The 18964-nt window shown below is 38.9% G+C and overlaps 1 protein-coding gene across 1 annotated transcript in view; it reads left to right on the forward strand.

Annotated features, from left to right (window-relative positions):
* The window catches only part of myo15b (myosin XVB), a 43742-nt gene extending 26412 nt beyond the window's left edge, over positions 1-17330 (forward strand). Inside the window, 17 exon segments of the mRNA XM_076298836.1 lie at positions 266-407; positions 607-718; positions 845-1250; positions 1447-1510; positions 1641-1713; positions 1886-1962; positions 2383-2459; positions 2564-2694; positions 3926-4020; positions 8719-8796; positions 8885-8981; positions 9206-9348; positions 9660-9784; positions 12860-12993; positions 13240-13373; positions 16835-16972; positions 17101-17330. Coding sequence (XP_076154951.1) covers positions 266-407; positions 607-718; positions 845-1250; positions 1447-1510; positions 1641-1713; positions 1886-1962; positions 2383-2459; positions 2564-2694; positions 3926-4020; positions 8719-8796; positions 8885-8981; positions 9206-9348; positions 9660-9784; positions 12860-12993; positions 13240-13373; positions 16835-16972; positions 17101-17178 — 2104 coding nt within the window. The 3' untranslated portion in view covers positions 17179-17330.
* The last annotated feature ends 1634 nt before the right edge of the window (positions 17331-18964 follow it).

Raw genomic sequence — 18964 nt, forward strand, 5'->3', positions numbered from 1 at the left:
CTTTGTTGAAACGTTATTTAATGACAGTGTTTAACACAGCTGTAGAAAACTATTCACTGAGACTTTTCAACGTTGTTTTGCTAATTGTAGTTCAATAGTAATAATCATTGATTACGCAGGAGTATATCAAAGTCATTGTATACCTCTTTACTGACTACCTCAGTCACCTCTAAATGCTTCTACTGTTCTCTATCCTTAGATGTTCTAACCTTTCTAATGATCTTTGTGTGTGTGTGTGTGTGTGTGTGTGTGTGTTTGTGTGTAGTTATGCAGAGGTGTTATCCGTTGAACTCAATGGACCTGAAACAGTAGAGTTTACCCTCAACAATGAATCTCTGGAGTTGCAGTCCTTCCATGCCCCCCAGATCACTGCCATGGTCCAGCTCTTCCTCAGAAAACTTGTCGAGGTTTTGCTCAAATACACCATATATAAATAAAACCCAAACAATGTGATTATGTTTGTAAACCTCTTCAGCAAACACCTTAAAGAGAAGCTGAATAAGGGTTACAAAAATAATTACACAAAAATTGTGTTTTTTTCACACACAAGTAAGTGTCTATAATTACATTATTGAGTGACATATATTTTTCTCTTCTTTTTCCCAGGGATCTGAATATGTTATTGCACTAAAGAGTTATGTGACTGATGACAAAAGCCTTCTCAGTTTTCGTAAAGGAGACATCATCAAGCTGCTGAATATGGATGTCCTTCAGGATGGTGAGAATTCATCTCATCCTAGTTTGTCATTTATGGAATGGCTACCAAAAGGTATTTTTGGTAGAAGTACAATTAACTTGCCTATTGAGTTTGAATTTCACAAGAGGCTGTTTGTCGCCCTTCCAGGCTGGCTGTTTGGCTCTGTTGGTGGCCGCTCAGGTCTTTTTCCTGCTGAAGTCACACAACCCTCAGCCCCACCTGATTACCATAACATCCAGCTGAACCGTCAGGATGAGAGTAGACGGAGCACCAGGACCCAATCCATGACCCCCTCCAGGACCCCCACCAGGACCCAATCCATGACCCCCTCCAGGACCCCCACCAGGACCCAATCCATGACCCCCACCAGGACCCCCTCCAGGACCCCCTCCAGGACCCCCTCAGAACAGCCACAGGCACAAAGGACCCCTATTCCCAGTGGACACACAGAATACCCCATGGATGGTGGGTCGGAAACAATGACAAGCCCAGAGCTCCAGCTGACCCTCATGGCCCAATTTGCCCAGAAGTACTTCAGAGATGTTGCCACAAGGTAACTGGAGCAGACACAGTCAAAGAATTGATGAGGAAACATTCATCATTAGAAAACAATTAATTCATGTCAAATACAATTTTAATATCTAATTAATATAGTATCATTTGCTTTTTATATTTTGTAAAAGGACATACCGGTACACTTGCTTTAGTCACTACCACTACTCTCCACATAATCTGCCTCTTTATTGCAGATCAGACTGTACAGGTTTATCTGCAAATGGAAGAAGCTTTGTACAGATGGTTGAGTTCACCACGGTACTGTTCTGTTGAGTTGTGATATTTGTGATATATGATAACATATTTAACATACACACCATACTTAATTAACTTAATTTACTAGGCTACTGTAGTTAACTAAACTTGGGTCCTATTCCATAAATTTTAGGAACCAATCCAGGAATCGTTGATCTTGTTTTCTGACAGCGAGCTCAATGAACTGTCAGTTCCATGCTTTACATGTGAGTTTACAAGCACACACACAAGTACACACCACTTAATTGTATATAATTGTATATTCTATATAGTTTTAGTTATAGTTTTCATACAAATGTTAATATAATACTTATATAATGTTTTCAGGACGATAGATTGTTTGTAAAAATCCTGCTCCTCTGCCTCTCCTCTTTAAAGGTGTAATGCAGTTCATGGGTGACTTACCTTTGAAGAAGCATCAGTCAGAAGGAGATTGTGTCAATCATATCCTTCAGGTTAGTCTCACAGCTAGGGATAGACAACAGACATACAGTAGCTGGGTTCATTGCTTTCATTGTTGCGTTCATTGTTCTTTCAGTATTCAGTCCTAGTGACAATCATTCATACAATGCAGCTTAGACATATATTACTTAGTTGGCTCAATAATTAAGATGAGAGTAAAACACATCCAAGCCGAAACTACAAACCTCAAACTCCTGGATAAGCAGACAAACTCGTAAAACATGGAGGGCCTTTGCATTCCAACCTCTGAAAGAATGGCTTTTATAGTTCCAGTGTTCCTTGTGTTTTTGCACTTGTAAATGGCTATTTCTCAAAGCTAATAATTTCAATTAAAACCTCTCTCATCAATTTCTGGTGTACAGGGTTAATTTTAGTCGTATGGACACTTATGGGCTTCTTATCTTCTTTGTCAGTTAGGAAAGGAAAAGGAGTATTTGAGGGATGAAATCTACTGTCAGATCATCAAACAAATCACAAGGAATCCAAACAAGTGAGTGTGTGTGTGTGTTTAGCAAAATTCAAATGAACACACAATGTAATGTAGCATTTCAATTAGTCTTCATCAGATATTTACTTTCACTTTCTATTTCTCAGTGAGAGTTGTTCCCGGGGTTGGCGTTTGCTGACTCTGGTGACAGGTTTCTTCCCATGCTCCATCACCCTGTTGTCCTACGCTGTCAATTACATTGAAGACTGCTCCCAGAACTCTATGTACCCTTTCCAAGGTACCTCCCTGCCTCAAACCCTAATCCTTCTTTATTAGCACCTGATGTTACTGTTATTTTCCCTAATCAGGTTAAATGCAGACACATATTTTCAGTAAGCCCCTCTGCAATGCAATATGCAATGCCCATCTCTGTCCAATCCTACATGTGATCAATAAGCAATCTTCCTCCAGAACCAACTGTGATGCAGTGTTTAAGGACTGGAGAATTACCATTGTAGTAGAGTGTAGAATTGTGCTAATGAATCCATTGTCTCTCATTTCCAACACTGTGTTGTTTACATTAACATATTAGACATTACATTTTTCTCCAAAGCAACATTCAAGTGAGGTAGGCTACAACCCGAATTCTGAAAAAAATTGGGACGCTTTGTAAAATGTGAAAAAGCTAGGACAGGGGCATTTTCACCACTGTGTTGCTTCACCAGTCTTGGGACTTCTTAATCATGTTTTTCATTCAACAATGCAGAAAGGTCTGGACTGTAGACAGGCCATTTTAGCACCTGGACTCTTCCTCTATGGAGAAATACTCAAAACCTGTGTTCATCATTCAGAATTGATTGTGCCTTGCCAAATGTGCAAAATTCCCATGCCATAGGCACTAAAGCACCTCCGCAGTCCACACCATCATGGTCATGGATACTATACTGTAGGTTTTGAACTGAGCACTATAACAAGTTCATTGGATAGTTGAATAGTCACTACACTAGCTACACTAGTTACACAAGCTTTTGTGAATAGAGCATTAAACTGTGCTCATAGATAGTGGTTATCAGAAGTTTTCCTGAGCCCATACAATGATTTCTTTTACAGAAAAGGGTCTGGTTTTAATGCAGTGACATCTGAGGTCCAAAAACCACGGCAATATTTTTTTTTCATTTCAGCCCTGTCCCTTGTTTTTTATTTTAAGTATATTTTTTGGGCTTTTTGCCTTTATTTGTATAGGGCAGTGAATAGTGAGATAGTAAGTAAGTGGGAGAGAGAGATATTAAGTAAGTATAAGTATACATATATACTCTTTTGATCCCGTGAGGGAAATTTGGTCTCTGCATTTATCCCAATCCGTGAATTAGTGAAACACAGTTAAATATCAGTTAAATATAGGGTTGACATGATTTGTAAATCACATTTTACAAAGCATCCCAACTTTTTAGAAATTCGGATTGTAGAATACTACACAAGCAAGAGTAGTGAATCTAGTAGTAATTGAATCTTCTTTCTTTACACCTAAGATCTCTCTCAAATCTGTGAGGACAACCTTCAACAGTCTCTGAAATATGGAGGCCGTAGACATATTCCATCTCATGCAGAAATGGATGCAATGCTGGTAAGAAATCTGGCAGAACTTCTGTATCTGGCAACACTTTCTTTTAGCGAACACATGTTCGCCATTAATACATACTAATATGTGTGTATACAGACTATTAGTATTCAACAAGGTCTGTATTTAGCATCATTACATTTATTATGTCTTTATTGAAAAATTTCTTATTCTTACTCAATAGGTGAATTATTCTTGGTAAATCCTTAGTAAGCAACCAGTTGATCTTGATCTAAGGTTATTAATGCATAGTATAGACCAAAATAGAAAATATTGGGGGAAAAAAATGAAAATTCACCTATTGAGTAAGAATAAGAAATTGAACTAGAAATGCAATTCCAAGGAATTACCAGTGCATGAAAATGCAAAAGTTGTGATGTAAAATATCATGTATAGTTAAAATAGATAATACAGAGATGGTTACTATGGTGATGCTAGGATAGACATGGTGGTTACATAGTTTAATAAAAGTTGATAGTTTAAAAATAGACCGTTTAAAAGTTGAATGTAGATAGTTTAAAAGTTGTTGATAGACAGCTAGTTTAATAGATAGATAGTTTAATGATAGTTTAAAAGTAGACCCTTTAAAAGTTGAAGGTAAATAGTTTAAAAGTTGTTGACAGACTGGAAGTTTAATGAATGTTGATATTCAAATAGTTTAATGGCTGTGTATAGGTAGATATTTGATGATAACTGAAAGTTGGAATGGCTCTAAGATTTTTAACTATGCTAACCATGTGACAGCTAGACTGTTTAAAAGTTGAATGTATATAGTTTAAAAGTTTAAAAGTTGAATGTAGATCGTTTAAAAGTTGTTGATAGACAGCTAGTTTAATAGATAGATAGTTTAATGATAGTTTAAAAGTAGACCGTTTAAAAGTTGAATGTAAAAACTTCAGTAGTTTAATGGGTTACATTGTTTAACAGTGGGTTATTGTAGTGAGTACTTTTATTTTGAAACATTTTTGGGCAGAGTAAACAGTTGAATAGGATGTGTAGTCTTAATTGACCAAGATTGTATGCTTAAAGCCTGAGGCTGCAGGTGGCCTGAACACCTGCCATAGGATTCTAATTGCTTAATGGCCGTATTATGATTGTCATAATCGGCAATGTTAAGTCTATGGGGATTTTTTAAAAGTTTTTCTTTAATAGTTTAAAAAGTATAAAAGTTTCAAAGTTGAAAAGACATAGCAACCCGATCTGTTTGAAGACCTACGTTACAAAGTTTGAATTAAGTTTCTAAGTTAAACTGTTCAAGAGAAATTGCGTACGGAAAAAGTGGTAAGCGGAATAATAATAAGAAGTTGCCTAGGAAGAACAGTACAGTGCATTTTCATGCACTGTAATAAGAAGAAGTTGCCTAGGAAGAACAGTACAGTGCATTTTCATGCACTGTAATAAGAAGAAAAAGTTGTTGTTGCCTAGGAAGAACAGTACAGTGCATTTTCATGCACTGTAATAAAGACTCAATGATGCTAAATGCAGACCTTGTTGAGCACTAATACGTACATGTTAGTTAAATTCTTATGCATACGCCCCATTTTGAGTATTTTGCCCAACATTGTACATCATCTACTTAGGAGATCATTGCTCCTACATACTTTGGCTTATGCTCAAATGCCTGACCTCTTTGTTGTCCTAGAAACTACAGTGTCTAAGCTTTCCAATCAGAAAAACTGTGTGACTGTGTGTGTACTGACCCAGAGTTACAGAGGCTAGAATATTATTTTCACATTCTGCCGGATAACAAGCACCTCTGAACTGACCACATTTCAGCCCTCTAGGTCACTTGAGATGACTTAGAAACACAACTGAGCCCTAGCATCAGGTCTTGTGAAGCTGTGTGCAAAAGTAGATACATATAGAATGAAAACTACTTACTTTAGACCATTATTTGCCAAGGAATACTCATGCGTTTTGTAAAATGCCCTATGGAAACTCCCCATAGGACTTTTGGTTATCCAAAATGCATACTGACAATGCTTACTGCATATGAACCCCTTTGTGTAGAAGCATAATCTTGGTCTCAAATGAAAGGTAATACATTGAACTTTGATGCTTGTATTTGGATTATACTTCAGGGGTTCTGATATGGAATGACTACACTAAATATGGAATAATTACAAAAAATAAAAATGGATACATACAGTTTAAGGGGAGAAGAGATTACAACACCACATGCAGAGTGTAACACATAACATATAAAACATGACAAGGTGACAAACAGACAACAGAGGGAAGTGAGACAGGACGGGACTGGACAAGACAGTTGACAAACACAATGTATTGGGTAGAAAAATCTGTGATACACATTAGCTAGTCACTGTTAGGGTGTTGAAAGGTGTTTGGGAACATGTTATGCATGAGTGTGGATAGTGTGTGCCTATGTGTGTGTGTGCTGTTAATATCTCCTACAACACCCACCCAAAGTGGGCAAAAGCAAAAATAAAAAAAATAAAATAAAATAAATTAATTAAAAAGGAACTTTACGGAACGGAAGAGGGAGATATGTGTCTGGTAATGTACACGGTTTGTAGTTATGTTTTTGTGGAATTTTGAAATGTCAGAAATGGGGACCAGGTGTCTTCAAAGGCTGATATTTGCTTACTTCTGTGCGCATTGTGTTTCTCCATTGAAATGTGTTCTGAGGTTAAATTTGTCCAGTGACTGATGTTGCAAGATTTCTTTGATGTCCAGTTTTGGAGGACTACTTTCTTATCGACAGCTAGAGAGATGAGCAACGGATTCTTGATTTTTTTCAGATATGGATTTCACCTAGCCTGACGCGTCAAGGGAACAACAAGGGAACAACATGTCACAATGCAAACACGCTGTTTTCGCTTGATGAAAGTGAAACCATGAGTTTTCCTTTGGCCAAAGTTTTCAGAAATAATAGTTTTCAGTGATAAAACCTCATTGAAATATTATGCATTTTTCCATATGGGGTCTTAGAAGCCATCTGTCTCTTTCTAGCCACAGCGGTTTTGTTGCAAACAAAATAAACCTAAGCGTGCTCAGATGATGTGATAGACACTGTTGCTCACCTGTCCATCATCATAAAGCCCAATTTGATTGGTCCAAACCGCTCTGATTCGAGCATAGCTACTCCACAACGGAGCAATGCCAAGCCCCCCATGTGATATTTTTGCCGAACTTCCCGACCCCAAATGTTGTGGGCAGGGCTAAGTTCGGCTGGCCCCCAGGCTAGATTTCACGAAGGTGACAGAGTGTTGGGGATGGGGGGATTCTGTAGCTCAGGATAGTGGACAGTGTCTCAGTGACTGTGATCCAGAAAGAGTGAACTGGTTGACAAAGCAAAGCCATATGGCATGCAAATAGACTTCTGTGCTACCTAAGGTGCATTGTGAACATGTGTTGGCTAGACCCATTTTGAACATTTTACTTTGGGTGATATGAGTTCTGTGAATGACTGTATTATATATGCTGCAGGTTTGTGTTATCGGTCATGAGAAATGTGTTCTTACAGATTTGTTCCCAGTAATCAGGGTTGGGAGAGAAGTCCAGGTCAGTTTCCCACTTGGTTGTTGGGAGTGTTATTGTTGTGTTTAGGTTGAAGATCATTGTATATATCTGGGAGGTTAATTTTTTTAAGTTATTCATTTTCATAAGTTCTTCTATAAGCTGAGAGGGTTGTAATGTGTTGTTGGTAAGTCCAGTTTTATCTTTAATTTTAAGTCTAAGTTGTTGATATTGAAGGAATTGTTCTTTCCCAACCCCATATTTCTGTGTGCGTGTGTTAAATGACATGAAATGGTGGTTCTTAAATTAGGTGGTGAAGATGTGTGATTCCTTTTTGTGCTCATGTGGAGAAATCAAGAGGTTTGTTCTGAATCATGAACACTGGGTTGTGCCAGAGTGGGGTGAACTTGTTTAATTCTAGTGATGATTTTGTGATTTGGATTGTTTTCCACCAGGCTGTCAGAGTTGAATGGATGGTAATGCGTTGGCAGAAGTTGGATTTCTTGATTGATTGTGAAAGGAAGGGGAAGTCTGCAATTGGGACATTTGTACATTGGTTTTGTTCCATTTCCAGCCACGGGTAATTGTGCTTGTGTATATTGATCCATTTAACTAGGTACTGTAATTGATTTGCCGGAAATAATGGAAGTTTGGTGCCTCAAGCCCCCCATGTGATTTTTTTATTTTGTAGTGAGTGAGTGATATTCTTGGTTTTTAGTTTTTCCAATAAAATTGTGTTGTTAATGAATTGAGAGTTTTGAACCATTTATCTGTAGGAGTGATGGGGATGATAGAAGAAAGGTAGTTAGTCTGGGGTAGGGTTGACTGCAGCTATTCCTCCGATGAGTGTGAGTGGGAGTTTAGACCAGTGTTTGTATTCGTCTTCCTCAGGAGGGGAGTGTTGAGGGTGAAAAGCTCTGACAGCCTGCGGGAAATCTGAATCCCTAGATATCTCATGCATCATTTGAGAAGGGTAGTAAAATAGATTTATTCCAGTTGATAGGGTAATGTGAGACAAAGACTTTAAAGACTTTCTTTACACTTTCAAAGTTGAATGCAGTTTGTCTGCAGAGACCCTTTCCATAGTACCAAAGATGTGGAATGATGTACAGTATGCCTTATTAATGGCTTAAAAGAGCATTAATAATAGAAACAGAGCCTAATAATAGAAACAAACCTACCCAACATTTTGTAAATATTTTGTGACATTTCTGTTCTCTACAGGCTGGTAAGAGCACTCGGCGTTTTTCCATTGTGTTGCCTGGTGGTGTCGAGTTTCCCTGCAAAATTCGTAGCTTCAGTGTAAGTATCCCTAGAAATCCATTCCCAATAATGTGAGTTCCAGTCCATTTGTAGCAACTATTTAGGAACTATTTATTGATGTGTTCAGGTGGCCCTGGAGGTTGGGACCGATCTATGTGCTGAGATGGGTATAAAGGATCCATTGGAAGTAAAGGAATTTTCCATCAAAGCCACCCGTGGACAAGGTGCTAAAAACACGCATAGCTATTAAACTCTTAAATGACAAATGCTTTAATTGCTGTGTAATCTTGTTTGAGAATGTTTTGTTTATTTTGTAATGCAAGGTTTATAATGCAAAGCATTGCACTGGTTGTGCAAAAGTGGAGCTCATCTGTTGTGAACATAATATTGTCCTACATAAGGTTACCCTATGTGCACTCACTGTTCTCTCCCTCTGTTTGTGCTATAGTGGTGAGGCCCATCCACCTAAATGAGTACTTGTTTGATTTCCTTTTGGATGATGGCTCCATCACACTGTCTTTCCATCGGGTGGTTTGGCAGTACCCCCTGCGCTTTGAAAATCAGATGTTCATTGAGTTCCACTTCCAACAGGTCAGAGTTACAAATTCACCAAAGTTACCAATTAATAAAAAAAGCTGGCAAAACCATGTGTATGTGCTGGTTTAAGAACAACTTTGTGAAGCTGTAGTTTCCATAGAACCTTCTTAAGAACAAAATTAAGAACATTATTAGGAAGATATTGGTGAGTGAGGCCCAATGCAGACAAGATAAGATCAGCAATATATGGAAGCCTGTTTTCAGTACTAAATTGTAGTTTGCACCGTTCCCTGGCTAATTTCACACCGCTGCTAATACAGTTAGATAGGCAATGTCTGAATTCGTTCCTCCCTCCTGTTTCTCAGGTCCTAGCTGACTATCTGGAGGGAAAACTAATACTCCCTGGGGATAAATCATCAGTTATAGAAGACATTGTGGAGTTGGCTTTACTTCAGCACCTTGCATTGGGCAATACAGACCCACCCTTACAGTAAGAGTTCTCCCTTATTTAAGTCAATGACCGCTTGATGATTTCATTAAATGTGTGAGCACATTGAAATACAATAGGACTATGGGCCTGGATTGATGTAAGAGCTTGTCCATGAATTACTTTATTTTGCTAATTGATTCCTTAATTCCTTAATGTTGAGCCCTACCCTAGATAAAAGGTATATAGAGTAATACTATAATAATAATAATAATAATAATAATAATAATAATAGTAATAATAATAAGCGTTATTTGTATAGCACCTTTCAAACACAGAATGCAGCTCAAAGTGCTTTACATTTGGAGCACTTAACACAATAAGTGCTCCAAATACGAGAATTTACCATGACGTCACAATAACAATATACATTCTTCTGGGTGGCAAAAGCTGAAGCATTCTCCATTGGCACTACTAGTAAACAACCCCTTCCATGTCATTTGACCAGGGGAGAGCGATCAAGAAAACAGAGTAAATGGCTTAAATGAATGATTTTCGTCTTGCGGGGTGCTACGGGACTTCTCATTCATATTCATACGGTTATGGGAAGTCTCATTAATATGCAATGAGTCATATGTGTCTCTAGCCATGCTGCGTCCACTCTACCCAGTAGTTTGAACGAAGTGAAGTGTCAGTCAAAATCAAAGGCGAATTATGAAAATGCTATGTGAGGTAAATTGCTTGGGGAACCCACCGTCGGCCGTAGCCTAGGCCTAATACATTTCAACAGGTAAGTTAATTCAAAAACAGACGTGGTGGATATTCAGACATAGCTAACATGAGAGACTGGCCGGTTGCACAAAACACCTAGTTCAGGTTCCCTTAAAATCTGATTTAAGGCCCCCTTAAAATAAAATCGGCTGCACAAACACATTTAAGTATTCTACTTGGTTTCCTTATCATTTTCCCTCAAGTATTTAAGGTTTTCTCCTTTTCTTATCTTATAAGAAATTCCGTTGCACAAACTACCTTAGCAGCCTAAATAACCACATGAGGTTCGGTTCGCCAGGCAAAATGTAAAAAAAAAAGTTTATTTTGGTGCCCTGATGACAGTCAGGATAATATCTAACTAGCTAGCTAGTATTGTCCAATTCATGTCTGGCTTTACTGATGAATGGATAAATGTCACCGAAAATTATTAAGGTAAGATATCATAAACTTGGGTTGCAGACTACGGCATAACTTTAGCAAGCTAGTTACAACTATGTCCGTTGAACGTAGCCTACCAGTTGAGTTATTCATTGCTAACATTAGCTATTGATAGGCCTACAGTAGGTGCATTAATAACTATAGCTAACATCGTTAAATTAATTGTCACTGCCGTGTTTCATCCGTCAAACTTGTCAAAGTTAGTTATAGGCCTACTCAGATTTGTAATGCGTCATTCACTATCTGATTTTATCAACAATATGTGCACACAGCTTGCTATTATTTTGGACAGTCCCGTATTGACCAACATCTGCATCCTCAGAAAAGCAAGCACAAATTAGCAAACAAACAATCTCCGTGGTTGATACTAAAGGGACAAAACTTAAGGTGCTTTGTGCAAACGGCCCTAAGGAGATAGCAATAAATGAAATGCAAATGAAACGTTTTCTTTATTGTTTCAACTTTGATCAACAACAATGTTTTAACTATGTAAGGTCAGTGGAAGCCGCTTGCGTTCTGCCACCCGGAAGGATCTTGGAGCCTATTGTTTACAAACATTCTGAAATGCCGTATAGGGTTTTATTACTAAATGTAGACATGCAATGCATACACTTTTGGTTATGGGTATGCAATACCAGTTTTTTAATGTAAACATTGTAGCTCTTAGAAATGTCGGTAACACTTTACTTGATGGGTGAGTTCATAACACATTCATAGCAGCTGTCATAAACTGCACATAAAGCATTCATGACTGTTTCATGAGACATGACTCAATATTCATACCAAACCTTTTATGAATGTGGAAGACAGAACGATGACTAGAGTTGCAAAATTCCGGGAATTTTTAAAGTTGGAAACTTTCCATAGGAATTAACGGGAATATATGGGAATTAACAGGAATAAACGGGAATTAATGGGAATAAACTGGGAATTTTTAATATGGCAAGTTAGTCTATAACAGGGAACTTAAATGTAGTGGACAAAACCCCATCATGAGCATAATATTAGTTAAAACAACCAGATTTAATGCAATTTCAGTCGAATTTCTACCCTGCACATCAGTCAATCACATGCACACAGCAATCAGCATAGGCTAGACATACAGTAAAGGAAACCTATGTGCATGGGAAAAAAAGGTTTCAACCAATTTTTGTTGTTGAGTGGTGTGGTGTGGTGTGGTGTGGTGTATCTTGGGCAGTCCAGTGTTGCTAGTTTAGCATGCTAGCTAACTTTGCTAACAATAGGCAGAGAATGGGATTCCCGCTAGCGTGCTAGCTAACTTTGTATGCTAAGCTAAGCGAAAATACGAACATACAAATCATATTGCTTATTACGAAACAAAATTTTAATGTTTGTATATGAAACAGTTTGTATGAATTACCCAAAATTCCCAGTTAATTCCCGTAAATTCCAATTAATTCCCATAATTTCCTTTAATTCCATTAAAGTTTCCAATTTGGAATATTTCCAAAATTCCCCAGCTTAACTTCCCATGGTAAGTTTCCGGAAATTTACTGGAAATTTTCCGCCCCTTTGCAACCCTAACGATGACAACTTGTCAAAATAAAAGTCCAACAATCGCAAAGCAGATGAATGTTGAGTCATGTCTCATGAAACAGTCATGAATGCTTTATGTGCAGTTTATGACAGCTGCTATGAATGTGTTATGAACTCACCCGTCAAGTAAAGTGTTACCGAAATGTCATTAACAGTTTATGATGTAGAAGTTTATTGCCATGCTAAGTGAGGTTTAAGGGTCTCAGTTTAAAAAAGTGCATACAAGTATTAATGTCTGCCTGTTTGATTTCATTGGTGCACATTATACATGAAAGGACACATTTCATTTCCAGGTGCCTAGATTGAGAAGAGTGATTGTAAGCGCTCTGATGATGCTGTATCAGGTATGATTCTTCTATGATTACTTTCCAGGTCGGAACTGAAAGAGTACCTTCCCAGGATGGACGGAGTGACTGCTAAACATGACCAGCTGCAGTCTGCATGTCAGAACCATCTATCAAGCATGGGTGCTTTGCATCCATTTGATGCCAAAACACGCTTCCTTCGTAAGTAGCACTGTGATCTAGAAGTAATCAATTTTAGCATTCAGCTTTACTGCCTAGGTTCATACTGTACAAGATTGACTTTCTTACCTTGATAAATAATCTTAATCTATATTACAGTTTACTGGTAAATATCATACTTTTTCTGTAATGAACCATATGGTTAAACTCCGAATTATATTTTTCAGAATTATATTCTATACTGTGGAATGTATTACATTTGTGCATTGATCACCTCTATCTCTTCAGAGCACCTTAGTGCATTGCCTCTTTTTGGTTCAAACATCTTCCTGGCTCAGAAAGTCAATCACCAGAGCTGTCTCTCTCCCTGCATAGTGGCAGTGAGTGCAGCAGATATTACTTTCTGCCACCCTAAAACACAGGTAAGCTTTTTTTGAAGTTACATACTAATATTTATGGTTGCCATATTAGAGTGTAAACTTCTTGAAAAAGTTTAGAATTATAAATCCAAACATTGTAGAGATTGTTTATGTTGTACATTGACTACAGCTTTACATGTCTGATTTTCAGTTGAATACCTCTAAACCCTAGTTTCTGCCAACATTACTCCTGCACATTATGTTAGTGGCTTTGCCACTGATTTTGATTGACCGAAATTGACAGTTTTTCAAATTCATCTAATACATTTTGAGGGTTTTGGCCAAAGATCATCTGTGAAAATTTGATGAAAATGGGAAAACATTTGTGGCCTGTGATTTTTTTCTTTTCTTTATTCCCAGAAAACCCAATATGGTGAACATATTGATTAAAGGAGCAGTATGTAGGAATATATGGAAAATAAATTGTAACCATTCCAAAAATGATCACCATATGTCGTCAGAGAGTAAGGAAACACGATGCATTGAAGTAATGGCTTATTTGACAACATTACTATAACCTGTATAAACCCGTAAAAAAATGAGTTACGGGGAAGAATCGAATTAATAATGGGCTGGCGCATTCTCATTTGGGTTGCCAGATTAGCAAAGGCCAACTGTCAACAGCTGTCAGTTGTGAAGTCATGAAGTAGCCTATGAGAGGCTTTCGGAGGAGGTGGCATTATCGCCACCAAAATTTCCAAAATATTGTTAGATAAAACCAGAAACCAATTAAGTGGACATCGGAGGAAACCAATTAAGTGAACATCGGAGGATTCTTCCTGAGATGGCGATGTCTTCGTCAAACGGAGAATATCAATTCTGACGCAGAGCTGGCCATATTTCTCCTCAACAGTAGGCTAAACTTCATCTGTATCGCTAACTTCAGCTAAATATGTTACGTTGGTTAGAGAGATATTTTTTGTTTACACAGTTTCCGTAATGTGTAGCTGGGTCATGGTAGTCTGGAAACCAGACTCTCTGACTTCGCAGAGAGTCTGGCCTAGATCCATAGGCGTACGTTTATTTCCGGGTGGGAGGGCACAGTTTGAGGTTTAAAATCATTGGAGTTCCTTTGAACCGCTTTGAACCAATCACGAACAACTGGCGTTTCGTCATACAGAGAAGTTTCTCTGCGTCACGCCCATAACAAGCAAGCGTGCATCTTATCAGCAGTCACACGTTTCATCTGCGTAACTCTCGCCAAAATGCATCATATAGTGTTTTGTGAATGTACCCAAGTCAAACTTTCATATAAATGCATAAGTACGTCCAAAGCGCTACTTTTAAGCTTGTATGCGTATTTTTCAAACACTACGAAGGCTCGACACAACATGAAACTTTGATCGAAGTATCATCAGTGTCTCTACACATAAACTCGAGCATTGAGAACATTGTTGGTGTACAGAGTTTACTAAAAGAAAGGTTTTGAACAACATACTTGTTTTTTCTGCTCGCTGCCATCTTGCAAGGAGTGAGTTGTCCAAAATCTTTCTTTTTAGTAAACTATGTGTACACGAACAATGTTCTCAATGCTCGAGTTCATATGTAGAGACACTGATGATGCTTCGATCAAAGTTTCATGTTATGTCGAGCCTTCTTAGTGTTTGAAAAATAGCGCGACCATGTAGCCTACTAAACTGAAGTTTGACTCGGGTACGTTCGTAGCCTTTTTCAAGTCACAAAATCTATGACTAAAGTTTAGCTGACGATATAACATCCTACTCGACTGTGACTTCGTTCGTGACACTCCTGTTAATAGGCTAAACTGGAAAGAGCTAAAATAACACACCAACCTTATTTGCGCCTTTTTTCAATTTCACATTTGCTCAAAGATTTCATAAGTATAAGCCCTTTTCGCTCCCTACGTTGATGTATTCCAAGCAGTCTGCTTCGGGGTCGGGGACGTAGTAATTGAAACACCATGCCTGGGTAACGTAATCGCTCTCAGGGACGCCCTCTGTTCGCTGGTTGGTTCGGCTGCCCAACCTCCGAAGTAAAAGAGGGCGAATCAACCTATTCCAGACGGGGTACTGTAGGGAAAAGAAATCGAGCGGAAGTACGTAGGCAGGCCGAGGCTAGGGTCATGGTTGGAGAAACGTTAAAGCAGCTGCAGGTCAACTAATGTTAGCTAACGGCTCCTACACACAGTTGCGTTCCATCAACGCATGCCAGTGGGTGTTCCTGACGGTAGCTATGCAAATGACTTGAAGTATAACCGTAATTTGATTGGTTGGTGCTGTCAGTCGATTGGCTTGATTGGCCGGTGCCGTCTGTCGGTGCAGCAACAGCTGAACTCCTCAACGCGAGCGGCGGGAGAAATGCGACGCAACGGACCCACAATTCAGTTCGGCAACGGATGACGTGAGCCTATGTAAAGTGAATGGGATGCGTCTCCAGCAACGCAACGCACGCAGCTGTGTGTAGGAGCCGTTAGTCTTCATTACATCTGGCAACCCAGAAGAGCATCGCGTCTAGGTAGTCTTGAGAACGTTCACCAATGTTTTGATTTTGGCCTACAGAACGTTCGGTAACAATCCTACAAACCACTCCTTTAAGTTGACATGACAAATTGCTATGGCTGAGCCTCCCACAGATAGACTCATGGATCAACAAACAAATAGTTGTTAGCGTCCACACAAATCAACATTTAGCTAAGACATGTAGGCTATGTTTATGGCAGTGCCCCCTCATGATCAAATGATGCAAACGTTTTTTGCTTACTCAAAATGGGTTCCTGTGTTCGTGTATATTTACATTTTGTTTGTTTAAAGCATTGCTAAGATATAATCTCACTTCCGGTTTGGCAGATTTGCTGCCAATCTATTATACAAAGTGACTAACCATATTTCATGAATGCTCTGACTGTGCCCTGGAGCCATTTCCTCAAACCTCCATACAGAGATTAAAGGAGAATAAGTCTGTGGAAATGCATGGATTACACAACTGGAATCCATGCATTTACACAGAATTATTTTTGGAATCTGATCCATTATCATACCTGTTCATTCTTACTCGTCCCTCGACTTATCGTGACTAAATTCTGATACTGTCTGTATAAATCGTCTTGTAAGTAAACTACCAGTGCTTTTTCAAAGTTCTCAATGTCTCGTTTTAAATGTCAGGGCCCTCGGAAGTCTACCAATGAAGTGTGGAGATACATTGAGCCTCGTAAATGGTGTAAAACAGTGATTTATTTGCATGGCTATGCCGATGCCCGAGGCACCACCATTGACCGCCTTGTTGGTAGCATTGGCTAACTAGCGCCAGATTTCGGAGTGCAGGGGACAAGCCGAGATGGGCTATGAGACATACGTTCACACTCGGTATCATGTTTCAAAACACTTTAGGTCAAAATCACACCGGAATTCTCCTTTAACAGTGATTGTTATAGTGTCTGTAAACTTGGGGTCATTCAAGTCCTGTGGCATTTCCATCCATTTTGTGTCTCTGACATGATTTTGCAGGAGATAACAATGATGATACCGCTAGCAACAGTGCAGTCACTTCGCTCATATCAACCTAAAAAGGGGAAAACACCAACAGTTGAAATCAGCTATGTTGATAGCTCTCAGCCACAAACCATACTTATTCATCTGAAACAGGTACAAAGAGGAAGCACAATTACACTTTTTTTTATATAGCCGACAGTAGCAATCATCTACACCGAATTGAACTGAAACAACTCATCAGCTAAAGTTTTATGTGTCTCTCTGTGTGTGTTTGCAACTAGGCAAAAGAGCTGTGTCACATCATTGCTGTGATCATGGAGGATCAAGTGGAACCCATAATTAATAGCCCTCAGATGTGAGCTGTGCCTCTGACAGCTTAGAGATGTTTGTTATAAAATGTGTGATCCATAGTCTGGGGTAAATTATATCCTACCTACATTTTGTCAAGCAATTTCACATGATGATTGAATGAAATATGTTAAATTAAATAAATAAGTATTGCGTACTGCAACTTACATACCACTACTCTCCATTTTCAGCATTTTACATGTATTCCTCTGAAAATGTATAATTATTTTGTGAACACATCCTATCTAACCAATTGCACCTATAATTTCAACTGAGAAGAGATTAACATGGTTTTTTAAATTGTATTATTGTTCATTAAAATCTTATCATAAACATTTTAATGCGGATGTTATGCTGTTTGCCTTGTTTGATCTGATGTTCGGGTGGCTCTTTTATTTATATATACCACTTTTCAAGCATTGAGCACAAAGTGTAAATACTTTGCATCAATGTATATGTGGCAGATTCAAGAGGGGAAAGTTGTAGCTGACTACACCACCTATACTAGGGTATTTGTCACTGTGATCGGGCTGGCGTTGCGGTGATGGAAACAGGAGACAGTGGTGATGTTTCTCAAAAGTAGCCAGGTTTTTATTTCCACCTTAGCAGCTGCATGCATGAACCAGTATGGAGAAAAATCGGAAAAAGAAAAGAAAAACCAAACTCCAAACAATAATCTCAAATCAATCAATGAGCTTCCAAAATATATCCAATCGACTTTGACAACCCTTTTCAATGATGGGGCAAACTGCTGCAAATCACAGAACGAGTGTTAGGTCTATTAGCAGGGGCTATCACTTGCTCACCTCAGACCATTCTACCTCCTTCTGCCTCAACCATAGTCCGACCAGAGAATTTACCTCTGCCGACTAAACCAATGCACAATCAATCAATCAATTAATTAACAAAACGCATCTTCTCCATATAAATATCCATTAATACATTCCATACCATAAAACCCAGTTTCATAACAAGGCAATCTTATTATCTAACTTCATAACCTAATACATAGCATACATAACCAGAACGTCCCCAAACACCCCTCTTGTCCTGCACACTTGACCTCTGCTTGTTCAGTACGTCACACTCCACGAACTTATAATGTTCCTTGCGACTTTCCGTCGGGTCTTTTCTCCGTCCCCAGACCAGGAAGCACTATTGTCCGACACAATGAACAGTTTACTAAATGTCCGTGTTCCCTCAACCTTCAGTTGGCCACCCTGAAAGTAAGGCTTATTGTCCTGTATGCGTTTGTGGTTTGCAGTTGCTGCAACCATGCTGGATGCCGTTCGTGTTCGTGTGTGCAAATAAAGTGTGTTTGTAAATCACGTTGTCCGATCTTTGTATTTAGCTCCCGTATGAAATAAACTGTAGCCGTAACGGGCAACCGCACCGTTACAGTCACCACTAGAAAATAACAGTCACCAATTCACACCAACCTTGCTAATTGGCAACACAGGTTCGACACATGCAGGGCAGAGACGTGTTTTTAGAAAAAATATATATTTATTAAAAAAAATGGAGCTACAGGATTTGACATAAAATAATACACAGGACAGGGGCTTGATCACTGGTGGAACAGCAGAGAGGGAGAGCTATCGTGCACACACACAATTTACACTGCACTGCAAACAAGTTATGACACTTCAACACAACTCAGACTCGCACTGCAACATGTGACAAACTCTCGTCAGACACACCAGGTGAAACCAGGGAAACTAGTGCGGAAGACTCCCCCACTTTAAGACTGTAACCACCCGTTAAGGCCCCCAGTTTGTTGTGGGACAAACAAATAAC

The sequence above is a fragment of the Alosa pseudoharengus genome, unplaced genomic scaffold (genome assembly GCF_046254945.1).
Source record: "Alosa pseudoharengus isolate Yale_2024_CS ecotype anadromous, Long Island Sound unplaced genomic scaffold, YU_APseudo_1.1 YU_APseudo_1.1_scf_21, whole genome shotgun sequence".
NCBI lineage: Eukaryota > Metazoa > Chordata > Actinopteri > Clupeiformes > Clupeidae > Alosa > Alosa pseudoharengus.